Here is a 16,360-nt window from a genome sequence, read left to right as displayed (position 1 = left end):
TTCATTGCTAGGAAAAGATGCTCACAACTTAACTGAAATTGAACAAGTTAGCATACATGTAAAGTATGGTCAGTTATGAAAAATAAAGTTATGTTACACATACAAAAATGTATATATGTCTAGAAAGTAGACTTCTAAAATATAATGAAGAATTATATCTGAGGAAGTAACTTTTCGTCTGTGTCGATTCTTTTTTTTTTTTTTCCAACATAGTTGCAGATTTTGGAAAATATGGTAGTAAATAAGAAACAATTTGGAAAGCATCAATAGGTTTGTAAATAAGAGAAGGTCCATGAAATAGACTCCATATGCAGATAAAGCAGTTGAACAGTTTATAGAAAAAAAATCCTGGGATAGGTGGGAAGAATCAGATATTAATGGTCAATTCAAAGAGAAACCTTGGCCCTAATTCCTGGTTTCTGAGTTCCTTTCAGAAGAAGAACAAAACTCCTGTTTCAATATCTTCCTAGAAGAGAAGCTATAAAAATCAAATCAGGGCTGTTGGGGCCCAGGAGAAGCAGGGAGAGCATCTTGTGGAACTAAAACCTGTATAGATCTGCTACAACTAGCTGTTAATATATCAGATGTTGAGTCATTATAACTACAGGAAAGGTGTGGTATACAGCTCACTTTGTTGTATAGCTGCTAGTTTGAATACTTAGGGCTTCATATTATTTTATATGCAATAAAAATTGTATGTAGGGCAAAGAGGATGTGGCCTCAAAGCTAAAGTCTCAATAGTTGCTGAGTTTTCTGGTCCTTCTCTTCTTTCTTCTGTGGGTTAACCTGATAAAATGAAGTCAGTGTGACCTCCTATATCTTGTTATGTTTATGACTTTGCTTGGTATAGTGATAACTAAAAGTTATATGAGTTTTTCATATTTTACAAATTATATTAGGTTATAAGATTTTATATCTGAATTTTATACTAGGGCTAGAAACAGTATTTTGTTTCTTTAAAATTACTCTTTTTATCATTAGATACAGTAAAGTTTATAAGGTTCATACATCAATTTTCCAGATGCTATTTCAACATTTACTTAGTATCATCCCACCTCGTCCATCCAGTAGGATATTTCTGTTTAAAAATAACCATAAATGTAAGTAATATTACATAGATGAGCATCCAATATAATTTATAGAATCTTCAAAAGAGATGTAATTATAAGTAACAATTACATTATCCTGAAGTTAGTGTATGGCCTTTGTACCCATTTTTTTTCTTGTTTAAAACCTTCAGATACAATTTACTTATAAATTGTGCACATTACTTGTAAAAATGTACAGCTGGATAGGTTTTACGACTATATACGTTGCCCATCACCTCCTGTAGTGGGTTAAATAGGGTCCGCACCCCCAACCCCTGCCCTCATTCATGTCCACCTGGAGACTCAGAATATGACCTTATTTGAAAATAGGGGCTTTGCAAATACATTTAAGTATGCAGATCATACTAGGTTAAGGTGGTCCCTAAATCCAATGACAGGGTCTCTGTTAGCGACAGGACACACAGAGGTACATAGAGAAGAAGACTATGTGCCAATGGAGTCAGATTGGAGATCTGCCACCAGCCAAGGAAAATCTGGGGCCACCAGAAGAAGAGAGAAGGATTCTTCCCTATGGTCTTCAGAGGAAGCATGGCTCTATGGACACCTTGATTTCAGACTTCTAGCCTACAGAACTGAGAGAATGAATTCCTGGTGTTGAAGTCACTACATTGTGGAATTTGTTAAGGCAGGCTTAGGAAACAAACATACCTGCCAAAAATTCCAGTATACCCCTTTCCAGTCAGTCTTAAACCCTCAAAGGCATTTAATGTTCTGTGTCCCCATAGATTAGTTTCACATGTCCTTGACATCAATATAAATAGTTATATGGAGTATACCTTTTTCTTTTTTTAATCTGACTTTCTTTGTTCAACATAATATATAGAAGTTTCATTCCTGTTCATGAAAGTGTCAGTAGTTTTTTTTAATCATTAAAATACACTACAATTTATCCATTCTTTTGGTCACAGACATGTGGATTGTTACCTCCTACTTATATTTTATACATTTAGGACATCTGTAGTTGTCACTGGTTTAGAAGTTCTACATTACTGTTTTTGAGGTTGCTACCTAGAGTTTTAGCAAATACATTTAACTTGACAAAGTTTAATTCGTGTTGGTCTTCTTCACTCAAAATATAGAAACTTGAAATGCTTTTTGTTTTCCCTCCTCAACTCTTCCACATTATTGCTGTTAAATATAAGATATGTATTATTTTTAAACCTTGGAAATTATTACTTTTTAAAAACTGGAACTTTTAATAGATACACCAACATTTCTCAATTGATTTGATCACTATTGCTTATTACATTCTACTTCCTTCTGGGTTCCATTTCATTTTTCCAATACATACAGTTTATTCTTTTGGTGAGTGGTTAATAAGTTTCTTGCCTTTAATTTGGATGAATGGATCTTTATTTTGGCCTCATTCTTAAACTATCATTTAATTGCTTGTAGAATTATAGTTTGATAATTTTCTCTTAACATGCTGAAGAAAATATTTCACTATCTAACACTTATTATTTCTGATGAGATTTCTGCTAGAGGCCAAAATTGTATTCCTTTGTATGTACAATAAAACCTTGGATTGCAAGTAACTTACTCTGCAAGTGTTCAGCAAGACAAGCAAACATTTCTAACAAATTTTAACTTGATAAATAAATGAGCGATGTCTTGCAATACAAGTAGTATATGATGCCGAACGTCACATGAGCACAACTGAGCCAATGGTTCTTGCAATTTGCTTTGATATACAAGTGCTTTGGATTACAAGCATGTTCCAGAATGAGTTATGTTCGCAAACCAAGGTTTTACTGTTTCTCTCTGGTTTGACTTCATTCTTTAGTATGAATATGCTGTGTTCAGATGCAGACTTATTTTTACTGATCTCCTCAGTTCTACGAAGCTTTCATCTAAGAATCCATCTCTTTCTTTAAATCTGGAAACTGATCAGCCATGATCTCTTTGGATATTACGTCTTACTCATATTCTCTATTTTTTGATAGTACAACACCTAATAATCATGTATTAAAACTTTTTACATGCTTCGTACCTTTTTCACATTTTCATCTTTTTTAGTGCTACAGTTATTTAAACATGTTTTCTAGTTAAATACCTTTTTTTTTCCCTAATGTACCATTCAACTTGTCTATAGAATTTTTTTTCAGTTTTAAAATTTTCATTTCTTTCTAACTTGCACGGTCGCTATATGATACTGTTTCTTCCCATGTAATTTCTAGTTCTTGTTTTATCTCTTCAAATATTCTGAAGATAATCATTTTAGACTTTCAGATGGTTCTATTATATATGACTGGTTAGGTGTGAAGTCTGTCTTTCTGAGATTGATGACTCTTCCCCATGGAGGTTTGCTTGTACGTGTGATTGGTTCATTTTTTTGTTTGTTTGTTTAACATTTGTTCATTTTTGAAAGGCAGAGACAGAGTGCAAATGGGGGAGGGGCAGAGGGGGAGGGAGACACAGAAACAGAAGCAGGCTCCAGGCTCCGAGCTATCAGCACAGAGCCCGATGCGGGGCTGGAACTCACAGACCATGAAATCATGACCTGAGGTGAAGTCGGCCACTTAACCAACTGAGCACCCAGGCGCCCGGTGATTGGTTCATTTTGATGTGAAGGTTGTTTTCCATGCAAGTTCCAGGCCTCAGGATTGTAGAAAACTTTATAAGGTAGTTTGATATTTGTTACTTTGTGGGTTTTCCTGGATTGACATTTTTATGTTAGCCTCTTGATTTAGTTATTTGACACCGGATTGATAGTTTGAACTTGTATCCCATACTTGGATATATTGTGGATTTGGGGGTTCTTGTGCCTCGTGGGCTATGTTTTCTCTCTATTGTGCTCACCCACTCTATTCCCCTAATCTGGGGTTGAAATCTTCTCTGGAAAATTAGGGCGGGGGCTTCTAGTACTGGTTTCATGTGCAAACAGCCCTTACAACTCCAGTCTACATAAGGAGACCCAAGTGTCTGGTCTTCATGTGCATATTTCTTGGCCTTGATTCAAGACCCTGACATAAGGTCTGCTTCTGTCTGGTCTAACATCTCTACAGGCCATGGTAGACCTTCAGCCCTACCTCTGAGTTTCCTCTTTGTTTCTAAGTTTGGTTGTGTATTAACCGTTTTTTTTTTTTTTTTTTTTTTTTTTTTCAGGTTGGGAGTGGATATTTTGTTCCACATTTCTATGTGATTAGAGTAGGACCAGAGACCCTTGTCTCTTCAGCATGTTGTATTGACCAGAGGTCTGATCATACTTCTATTTGAATGTGTGTTTTGTGTTTTCTCTTACAGCTAGTTATGTATCAAATCCCATTTGCAAGGGTTGTTTGTCTTGTTCAAAGGACAACGGGTGCAGCCGATGTCAACAGAAGTTGTTCTTCTTTCTTCGAAGAGAAGGCATGCGCCAGTATGGAGAATGCCTGCATTCCTGTCCATCTGGTTACTATGGACACCGAGCCCCAGATATGAACAGATGTGCAAGTGAGCAGTTGACTTTTGTCTACTATTTACTGTTTATGAAACTTGGGGGGAGCTAAATTGAAAATTTTGGCCAAAAACAAGTGTAATTTTAATATGCTACAGAAATAGTGCAATCTTTAACTTAAAATTCAGTGGGGGTAGGATAAGAATATTTTTATCTTTTGTCTAGAAGTACATTGCATACACACTTTTTATTTTTAGGTTATTTAAGTATTTTTTGTATAACAAGCATCTCCAACATAAGCTTGTTAAGAAGATCTGTATAAGGCATACTTAGCGCAACAACAACAAAATCCCCAAGGAATTTAAATGTCTTTATACTGGGAACATTGTCTCCACTTTACTACAGTGTCTATGGCTTCTTTTAGCCTCTTTTTTTTTTTTTTTAATTTTTTTTAACGTTTATTTATTTTTGAGACAGAGACAGAGCATGAACGGGGGAGGGTCAGAGAGAGAGGGAGACACAGAATCTGAAACAGTCTCCGGGCTCCCAGCAGTCAGCACAGAGCCCGACGCGGGGCTGGAACTCACGGGCCGCGAGATGGTGACCTGAGCCGAAGTCGGACGCTTAACGGACTGAGCCACCCAGGCGCCCCTTTTGCCTCTTTTTTTTTATCTGAGTTTGTAATCCATAGTTTAATCTATAATACAATATATTAAATAGTTCTGTAAAGCACCATTACTAATAAAAGATTTAACTAAAATATTTAGTTCATTTTAGAATATTCTGAGTTCTAAGTTTAACAATTAGAAAAAGTATTAAGGAATGGCATTCTATACATAGTCATACAGGAATGATTTTTATCTTTTAATCCAAAAATCACTTATAAAATGATTCTCAACTTCTAAGTGAATAGTAGTAATTGGAATTAAAAAAAAAAAAATGAATGACATACCAAAAGAACATCCCTTTCTTTAAGGAGCTTAAATGTTAGGGCATAGAGAGGATAAGGAAAAAAACAAAACAAAACATGGAGCGAAATGACAAAATGACAAAAGGGTAAAAGTTTAATTTTAATTCAGTACACTAAGCTTTATCAGGCAAGCAGTATGTTAGGGGAGTAATTTAATTACCTCCCATTAATACTGTATACATGGCTATTAAATCAGCCAAGGCCTTTAGATTAGAGGAGAGTTTGAATTGAATCGTCCAAGGACAATATTATTTTGGAAGAAGGCAGAACTAATGGTGGGAGGTTAAATAGATTTTAGAAAGAAGGAGACACACATGTGTAAAAATAATGTGCTTGGAGAACAATAAGTCCCATCTGGGATGTGGTTGGTATTTTGGCAAGGCCATTTAATCTACATTGCTGAACATTTAGTATCCTCAGTCCCTGCCCATGAAATGGTCTTTGTGCCCTCAAGTCACTGTGACAAGTAAAAATGTACCCAGACATTTTTGAACACCTCCTGGATGATTAGTCCAATCTATAATACATTATCTCTGGATAAGAACCATTGAGTTGGATGGGCTTAGTAGGAGATGTGGTTGGAACTGAGAATGGAAAGGGACAGAGGTTGAGAACCACTGAGTCGGATGGGCTTAGTAGAAGGTGTGGTTGGAACTGAGAATGGAAAGGGACAGAGGTTGGAGTGCAAGGATAAAGGACTTGAATGCTGTGCCAAGGAGTCTGGATATTACCTACAGGTTTCAAGCAGGAGAGGACTGAAGAGGTTGCTTTGTTCAGGATAGTTTTAGCGTCAGTGGGGGCAATGAATTGGAGAAGGACAGAAAGTAGAGGAAGGCAACTGTAACAGTTACAGTTGAGAAATCACATTCTGATGAAAGGTCTGTGGGTAATGAATTCCAGAGATTTTAAAAAATAGAATCAAGGAGACATAGAAACTAATTTCAGAGAGTGAAAAGAGAATCAAATTTGGTCCTAAGTTTTCTAGGTGAATAATTTTCCATTAGCAGAGATAGAAATACATAGGCTCAGTGAAAATTCGCATCTGCTTCTATTTCATGGAATTGTTTGGATTAACAATTACAGAGACAGAACTCCCAACCTCTGACAACAGACTGTCTAATTTTTCAAGTATGTACCTTGTCCTTAATTTTTTGATTTGGGGGCTATCTAGTAATTTGTCTGCCATAGTTTTTTTTAACTTCCATGGAATGATAGGTTTACCTTAAAAGGGAGTCCTAGTCAGATTGCGTTAGACCACCTGGTGGGAGGGGGCAGGATTTGTGTTCCTGAATATTTGGTGCATTTTTCATTCCATACCATCAGTGCACAAGGAAGATGAGGTAAGAGTGTAGATGGCTCCAGGCAGTTATTCCAAGTTCTAGGCCTAGCACTTATGGAGTCTGTGTATGGAAAGTACCCTGACAATGTAATGTGTTACTCAACCCTAGGACATTGGCAAGTCCGAGGGGCTGCTAATAATAACTATGCAGGGACACTGTTGTAAACCAGGACTGTCCCAGGCAAACCTGTATGGATAGCCACCTCAGCAATACTTTATAGTGTATCAACAGATATATCTTCAAACGCATTTTGGCTAAGTTTATCCCTTTTCTCAGAAAGGAGAGCAGTGACTGTAAATCAGCCTTGGAAAGAGAATTTCCATGTGAGAATGGGTTTGCTGTGGTTATACTTATTGTAACTGAATGTAATCGATGTTGCAGTTTACTGACTTAGAGGAAATCATTACTTACCTGGTACAAGCTGGAAGGGCTTATGAGTAAGATTCCTGTGAATCAAAGTGAAAGTGGAAAATTATTTCTTAATTCTCACTATGTGACTTTGGATGGCCATGATTCTTTCATACCAATTATTTGATTTTCCCCCCATACTTTGCATATATTCCATTGTTGTTTGTATTGTATTCAGAGGATGAGACAGAGTTAAATTGGAAAAGCTGCTACAGACTTAGAATTTGAAATCATACCCACTTTTTATTAAGCAATTATTGCTCTACAGTAGAGAAAAAAATTATACTTCAAGCAACAGTAGCTTTAAATTTTTTTTTAATGTTTATTTATTTTTGAGAGAGAGCAAGCGAGCAAGAAAGAGCATGCATGAGTGAGCAGGGGAGGGGCAGAGAGAGAGGAAGACACAGGATCTCAAGCAGGCTCCAGGCTCTGAGCTGTCAGCACAGAGCCCGACGAGGGGCTCAAACCCACGAACCACAAGATCATGACCTGAGCTAAAGTCAGACACTTAACAGAATGAGCCACCCAGGCACCCCAACAGTAGCTTTTTAAAAACATTCTTTTTCAGAGAGTGAGAGAACAAGCAAGGGAGAGGGGCAGAGGGGAAGAGAGAGGAGAGAATCCCAAGCAGGCTCCATGCTTAGTATGCAGCTGGATGTTGGGCTCAATTTCATGACCCTGCCAGGATAATGACCTGAGCCAAAATCAAGAGGTGGACACTCAAATGAGTGAGCCACCCAGGTGCCCCAAGCACAGTAGCTTTATAAAACTTCCTAGTACATCTGTTTTAAGATTTTAATTGCAAAGCAGTATCTTCAGAAGGAAGACTTGCTTTATGAAATGTTGGCTAGGTGTGGCCTCTTGGTACATACAGTATGGAGCTTATAAAGCCAGACATGCTTTTAAAAACCAATTCAGTATCCATTTGAAGCATATTATGAAAAATATATACACTCAAGGACACTAAGAGCTGCCATTGTCTCTGATGGTGTTAGGTGATATTTCTCTCGTTACTTTTTTCTCATTTATTGAAAAACTCATTTACATGAAAAAACTTTATTCCTTAGATAGTTACAAATATTCTTTGTAGAAAGCTTAGAAAGCACATAGGCCTTAAAAAAACAGCAAAAGCAAAAATAAAAAAAAAAACACTCAAAGATAAAAAAAGTTAACATTTGGCTTCTACCCTCAACTTTTGTTTCTATGTGTATTTATGTCTTTCTCCCTTTACAAGTGTACCCCTGTTCTATTTTGTAACTTGTTTCAACTTAATGGATTTTGAACATTATGTTAATGTCATTAAATATGGCTGCATATATCCTACTGAGTGGATATATCCTAATATATTTAACCACCTATTAAGAATTTGATTTTAGTTTTTCAATAATATGAAGAATATTCTTATATAGTCTCTCATATACACACTTTAGTTTTATACATTTATCTGATTTGCATAAGATAAACTTTTAAACATAAAACCATGTTTTCAGCTTTAAGATTAACATGGAACAATATCACATATTTAAAGACTTTTGATACGTATTGCCAAACGGCCTTCTAGAAAAGTTGCACCAGTCCACATCTTAACTAATAGCAGACATTTGCCCTTGCGTCTAACAATAAGTGCTATTTACAAAAAGTACAAAAAAATGCATTTTTTGGTTTAATATTTTCTTTGGTAAGGTGAAGTTCATTTGTTTTTTACCTGAATATTGGCATTATATGACATTTACCAGAATCTCTGGCTTTTTTTCTTCTGTTTGCAAAGCTTTCTTGTTCTTAGCGATTAAAAAACTTTAAATGAAATATCACAAGAAATTTATGTTCAAGATTATGAATGGAGAGTTCAACGGATTATCACAAAAAGGGCAACTTGTGCAATTACAGTACAGGTCAAGAGGAATGTTAGTGCCCCAAGAATGCTTATGAGGTCTTTTAACAATCACTCCTATCTCTTCTGCCTCCACAAAACTACCATCCTGACTTGTAACCAAAACACATATAAAAGATTCTCATGATCCTTTATAAAGATCTATAAATTGGAAACAACCCAAATGTCCAAGCAACACAACATTGAAAAAATGCATAACATATTAAAAAAGAAAATATATAAAAGAAATGAATGAACTACCTCAACATGCAGCAACATAGATAAATCTCACAATGTAATGTTGAATGAAGGAAGTCATAAAATGATACATTGACATACATTGTGAAAATAGTTAAAACTAACCTGTGGTACTAGAAGTCAGGATTGTGGTTCTTCTATGCGTTTATTGAACACTTCCTTTGTGCTGGATTTTGTACCGGTTACCTATCGATATGGTAATGAGTCATAATTAGTTGGTGCCCTTGAGTTGCTTATGGTATAGTGTAGTGGTTCTCTACCATGGGTAATTTCTCCCCTTAGGGGACATGTGGTAATGTTTGCAGATATTTTTGGTTATTACAGTTGAAGGGATGCTGGTGGATAGACTATAGATACTGCAAAACATTAGACAAAGGCATAGGACAGCCCCCTGCAACAAAGAACCATGCGGCCCAAAACATCAGTAGCATTGAGGCTGAGAAACCCTATTCCGGTGGAGCAGGCAGACAAGTAATCAATTAGTTCAGGGTGGGAGTGTGATAAAGGGTGCTAATTTGCTTCTGTTTGCTACCAATTACTCTGTTAGATACATATTTTCTCATTTTTCAAAGAAGCGTGCAGAGGATGTCATACTATTTTTATTTTCTGTATGAAGTTTCCTAAACTGAGTGAAACGCACTTTCCGAAGGTTGGGTGGATTTCATCAATGGGGGAGATGACCCTTATAAAGACTATAGGCATTTTCAGAATTGTTAGGATTAAGCATTCTAGGTAAGAAAAAAAAGAAAGGAAAAGCACACTTGAAGGTGTGGAGACATACAGAAAATCATCCACTGTTAAGTAAAATGTAGGTGATTGAGTCCAGTTCCACTGCATAACCAGAAATGATAGTTAAGGTGGCGGGGACTGAGTTTGACAGACCTTTTGTGCTAAAGTTAGTCGGTTTAAGCACCTTCCTGAAGCCACAAGTAGTCAGTGAAGGATTTTAAGTAGGGGAATAAGAAGAGGAAATATTTTTCTTTTGGCAGAATGAAATGTGAGTTAAAGGGAAGTCAGCAATGAAGGTGGCAAGGGCAATAATCTAGGTGAAAAAAAATGAAATGAGAATAGATATTTCCTCCTCAGACCTTCCCTGACTAATCTGTCTAAAATGTTAACTTTCCTTCCCAATGTTTCCTTTCTTCATTTTTTATCTCTCCCCCCTTTCCTCATTCTTTCACTCCCTCCTTTCCTCCCTTCTTTCCTCCGCACTATGGGTAGCTAACATACTCAAGGTTTTGCCTGTTTTATTCACTTCTCCCAATAGAATGTAAGCTCCAAGAGGGGGAGGGATTTAAGACTGTTTGGCTTGAGTACAGGCTTACGATCTGCAGAACAGTGTTGACACATAGTGGGGCTCAACACATTTATTCAATGAATAAATGAAGGTAATCGTAGTGGAAACGGGAATGAGAGAGATATTGAGGGATAATCAACAGGACTTGATAATGAATGGGATGTTGACTAAAAGTGAAGGGAGACTGAGATTACTCTTATGATTTTGGCTTGGAAGTTGGGTAGTGAATTTATGAAGGTACGGAATAAGAGAAGGGACATATGTGCTGGCAAGAAAGGCCATTATGGTGGAGAATGGGTGTTTTGGGACATGTTGAGTTCAAAGTGGTATGAGATATCCTGGGGAAAGGTACCCCAAGGGCAGTTAGATGTAAGCATTCAAAGCTCTCAAGGGAACTCTAAACTTAGTCTTTGGCAGAAAATACTATGACCTACTCTGCATGCTTCTTTGAAAAATAAAATGAGAAAATATAGATCTAACAGAGATCATGAGTAATCTTTTATATGTGTTTTGGTTACAAGTCAAGATGGTAGTTGAGGGAGAAGAGAGGGGAGTGATTGTTCAAAGACCTCACAAAAGTTCTTGAGGCACTAACATTCCTCTTGACTTGTATTATGGTTGCATATGTTGCCCATTTTGTGATAATCCATTGAACTCTCCATTTATAATCTTGAACACAAAATTGTGGTATTTTTACTTTATGGATGAAATTTCCTAAACTGAGTGAAATACACTTTCTAAAGGTTGGATGGATTTCAGCAATGGGGGAGATATTGTTTAAACAATAGAACTGTTGACCTTTATGGGAGGAGTTTCATTGTTACTATTGGGGCACTGTCCTCATTGCTCTGGTTTGAGGGAGCACATGGAATCTTAGGCAAGCAGACATGGTGATTGTTGGTTGAAAAGTATCTATTGATAGCAAGATGGCTCTTGAATTAGGAGATTGTGTGTGTGTGTGTGTGTGTGTGTGTGTGTGTGTGTGTGTGTGTGTGTGGTGGAAGGAGACTTGAATGGGAAAGAGCCATATGAGGTGGAGAAATAGGGGAATGATTGAAGAAACAAGGTCACTGAGGAGACAGAAGAACATAGGATCCAAGACCTAAGTGGGAAAACTAGCCTTAGATGAAAGGCTTGTCTAATCAGAAATCTATAAAGTATCTATATCCTATCAGTCAAGCATTTGTTTTATTCATTTACCAGTAAGGGGATCAGAAATATGCTGAAGTGGCAGGAAAAGGATTAACTTTTTATGTATAAGAAAATACATATACATTTGTTGCCAGAGGCAGTGTATTTTCAAAAATAATTTGTAAACAAAAAATTACAGAAATGAGATCTGCATCCAGAGAATTTGCTACTTTTGTTTTTAGCTTCTTCTTCTGTATTTGATGATTCTGCCCTTCTCTTTGGCACTTTGTAAAAATGTGTTTTAGGCTAAGAGAATGTTAGCATTATGTTTTTGAAATGACATAGGTTTAAAAATGAGTAATTTAGAACATACAAGAAAATTCGCAGTTAAATGTAACCATCCCTTAATTTGTGAACTGCAAGACCAGTGTTGAAGGGTTTTTAAAGAATTACTGCATGTCAAATTTGAGTACTTTTAAAAATACCTGCCATTCTTGAATCATGAAGTTTAATGATGCATTTGGAAAAAGGGTGGGGCACCTGGGTGGCTGAGTCGATTAAGCCTCAGGCTTCATTCAGGTCATGATCTCTTGGTTTGTGGGTTCAAGCCCTGAGTCAGGCTCTGTGCTGACAGCTCAGAGCCTGGAGCCTGCCTCTGATTCTGTGTCTCCCTCTCTCTGCCTCACCCTCACTTACACTCTGTCTCTCAAAAATGAATAAACATTAATTTTTTTTTAAAGGAAAAGGGCCTAGGTATTTAAAATGAACAGAAGTGTTTAAAATGTTTTTAATCAAATCTGAATAACTATGAACTATAAGTGAGCAGGATGCATATATTGACTCTGAGAACCATAAAGTCCATATGATGTGTGTTTAAATATCTGTAAAGAAGCAGATCTCTGACAAATATGTTACTGTGATCTCAGTGTCTGGGGGATTATATGAGAAGTAAAATAAAACTAAAAATTAAGAATGTCTTTATTTAGAAGATGCCTATATATGGACTAAGGACCCAACTGGGTTGCTTGTGAAATTGATACAAATTAGACAGTGGTATTGTGTAATCACTATTACCCAAAATGCTGCAAAAGCACAATAGACAAATAGGGTAGATGTATCACAGAATCAGAAGAGGTCAGAGAAGGGACATGTTAGCAGTAAGGTGAGAATAGTCATTGGAAGACTGTGGAAACAGTGGAACTTAGCTTTATTTTCTTCTGCCTTCACCATCTAGCCTGGGTGGCAAGGTAGTGAAGAGCTAGGGGGCATTTTGTGTTTAACGCCTGTTAAAACACTGGTTGCTTTCCTCCATGTGCTGAGTTTCTTATTGGGTAGATCTGAAATGGTGCCTAAGAATTTATATTGTCAACAAATACCCAGGTGATGCTGACTTGGCCGGGTCAGAAACTAGCCTTTGAAAATTGCTGCAATGTAATAATTATGTTGTCTCCATCCATCACTGATTATGGAATAGGCCACTTTGTATTTAGTAAAAGACCAGTTTTAGTACCACCTAAGCATAATGAGGATATTTTGAGGAAATGTGTGTCCTTCTCCACATCAATCATTAATTATCAATATCATAATCAGTAATAATGTATCTGTTCGTGGACTCTACTAAGCTGATCACAATGAAATAGAATACACTGGCTTTCAGCCAGGCTTCTAATGCTCTTGAATCCTTCCTTCTCAGGCTCCTGTCTTTGCCTTCCCCACTTTCTCATGACTTGCTCTTCCTTCTTCTGAGATTTCCATTACTTTATGTATTCTGGCATGTTTAGTGTTCTAATTAATAATTATGTCTGGTATCTTAGAGTCTAATTTATTCTTTTGATTTTGTTGATACAGGTACTGCAAAAGATTCTGATTGAAATATAGCTTCCATATGAATTGAAGCTTTTTAAAAATGTTTATTTTTGAGAGAGTAAAAGAGAGGGAGTAGAATCCCAAGCAGGATCCACACTATCAGCATGGAGCCCAATGTGGGGCTCGAACTCATGAATTCTGAGATCATGACTTGAGTCAAAAATCAAGAGTCTGTCATATAACTTACTGAGCCACCCTGGCACTCCATGAATTGAAGAATTGTAAACAATTGTTTGGGTCATATTATGAAAGGAAGAAACAGGGGAGGGTTTATGGGCAGAAGAAGAGGGATCATGGTGACTACTTAGACCGAGAGGACCCTTCTGATCGCTCTGTCCACAGCTGGCTCCTGAGCTACATGTCAGTCAGGTGTCCTAACTTACTCTTTTTTTTTTTTTTTTTTTTTTTCAACGTTTTTTATTTATTTTTGGGACAGAGAGAGACAGAGCATGAACGGGGGAGGGGCAGAGAGAGAGGGAGACACAGAATTGGAAACAGGCTCCAGGCTCCGAGCCATCAGCCCAGAGCCTGACGCGGGGCTCGAACTCACGGGCCGCGAGATCGTGACCTGGCTGAAGTCGGACGCTTAACCGACTGCGCCACCCAGGCGCCCCCTAACTTACTCTTTGATGATAGGTGAAGTTCATATTGAGTCCCAGTGTCCTCATCTTTAAAAATTAGGGGAGGCTAGGAGGTCATTGCTCTAATATTCTGTGATTCTATAACTGCCTCCAGAAGTTACTGCTTTTTGCTATTTTAGTCAGCCCCTCTCCTCAAATTTCTGGTGGGAATGGCTATTCTAACACTCCCCTCAACAACCCTGTGATGTAGGTAAGTGTTTACATTTTACCACTGAAGCTCAAAGAGGTTCAGAAACCTACCCAAGGACACGCTTATGAAGCAGAGCTAAGAATGAGATCTAAGATTCTCTCTGATTGTTTTATTTATTTTTTATTTATTTTTATTTTATTTTTTAATTTTACATCCAAGTTAGCATATAGTGGTTGGAACTAGAAGGTATTATGCTAAGTGAAATTAGTCAGAGAAAGACAAATATCAAAGGATTCTCTCTGATTCTAATGCCTGTTTCTTTTTTCTTTTTAAACCAGTTTTACTGAGATGTACAATTGACATATAGCACTGTGTATGTTTAAGGTGTACAGCAAAATTTTACTTATGTATCTTGTGAAATGATTACCACAATAAGTTAACATCCATCATCTCATGTAAATACAAAAAATAAAGGAAAAGAAATGAGCTGTGATTAGATCTTTGGTATCTACTCTCTTAACACCTTTCACATATACCAAAAAGCAGTATTAACTGTAGCCATTACCTTGTATGTTTCACCCCTACTACTTATCTAACAACTGGAGGTTTGTACCTTTTGATCACCTTCATTCAGTTCCCCCTCACCCTACCTTCAACCTCTGGTAACAACAGATCTGATGTTTTTTGTTTTTGTTTTTCTCCTATGAGTTGTTTTTTCTTTTTTATTTTTTTCTTTTCTTTTTAATTTCACATATAAGTGAGATCACGCAATATTTGCCTTTCCCTGTCTGATTTATTTCACTTAGCCATGTTTCTTTAACTACTCCATGCTGCTGCTCTTAGAGAAAATAAAATCACAAAACACATTATTTGTTAAGCTTTAGAATCTGTCTTTTTTGAGCAGGGTTGACGGTAGGTCATCACTTTTAATTGGCACACTTTGATAAGGCATTCTCTTAAGCTGGTTCCTTTCCCAAAAAAGAACCTTGACCTACAGGCTGCTCTGCAGAAAACATGTTCTCTTGGTTAACAGGTTACTGCCAGCTGGGAAAGTCTGACTAGCTGAAGTGGCTTTTACACCTTTATAAGAGCTGCTACCAGCCAGTTAATAAACTGACCATAACTGGATAAAGTTAAAGAATAGTTCTTTAGGGGAGGGACTGTGAGGATGGCCCTGCTGCCCCCTTATCAGAAGCTAATTGAGAGGTCGTCACCTGCTAGGTCTCTTGATTCTTATGCTTTCTTAAGAAATTCCATCCCTGCAGGAGAGCTGGCTAGGTTTTGATGCACCTATGATTGGGATAAAACAAAACATTTGTTAATTGACTTTAGTTTCAGGGGATTGTATCCAAGCTTGGTCTCCACAGAGCCACAGTTTAATTGCCTGAGGCCAGCCAGTCAAGGGCCTGTCATCTAAAAGGTGCTCGCTACATATGAACTGAATAATTGATATGAATCCTAGGTGACTCAGGGTCTCTGAGAGGAGAGCAGTTTCTGTAACATTAGTTGCTCTTCTGTAAAAGACACTTTGAACTTATTACTAACAATAGACACTTATTTAGTACTTTCTTTTTGGCTAAATCTTCTCCACAGTTTATGCATATACCTGACTATTTGAGGCAAGTAAACGGGGAGGGGTGGGGGGAAGCCTAGAGAAGTTAAGCAGCTCAGCTCATTCAAAGTCACCCACTGGTGCTTAGCAGAGTTGATAGTGGAATGTGTGTCTGACTAGTGACAACCCATGTTCTTTGTTCAAGCATTCTTGAAATGTTTTTTGGTTTGTTCTAAAGAGGCATTCCTTTATAAGTTCATGGGACATATAAGCTAAAAATTTAAAGTACTTATATATTTAATGAAGACATTCCTATTAACTATCTTTAATATTTAAAATCTCATAAGGGTAAATTCCTAGTAGCACTGCTAGGAATTTACCCAAGGGATACAGGAGTGCTGATGCATAGGGG

The 16,360-nt window shown here is 37.1% G+C and overlaps 1 protein-coding gene across 1 annotated transcript in view; it reads left to right on the top strand.

Moving 5' to 3' along the window:
• The window catches only part of RSPO2 (R-spondin 2), a 164,784-nt gene that overhangs the window by 74,223 nt on the left and 74,201 nt on the right, over nucleotides 1-16,360 (top strand). The window contains exon 2 of the mRNA XM_058698840.1: nucleotides 4,353-4,541. Within this exon, the coding sequence (XP_058554823.1) occupies nucleotides 4,353-4,541 (189 nt within the window). The remainder of the gene's footprint in view (nucleotides 1-4,352; nucleotides 4,542-16,360) is intronic.

The sequence above is a fragment of the Neofelis nebulosa genome, chromosome 14, assembly GCF_028018385.1.
Source record: "Neofelis nebulosa isolate mNeoNeb1 chromosome 14, mNeoNeb1.pri, whole genome shotgun sequence".
Taxonomy (NCBI): Eukaryota; Metazoa; Chordata; class Mammalia; order Carnivora; family Felidae; genus Neofelis; species Neofelis nebulosa.
This window is presented reverse-complemented; position numbering and strand designations above follow the sequence as displayed.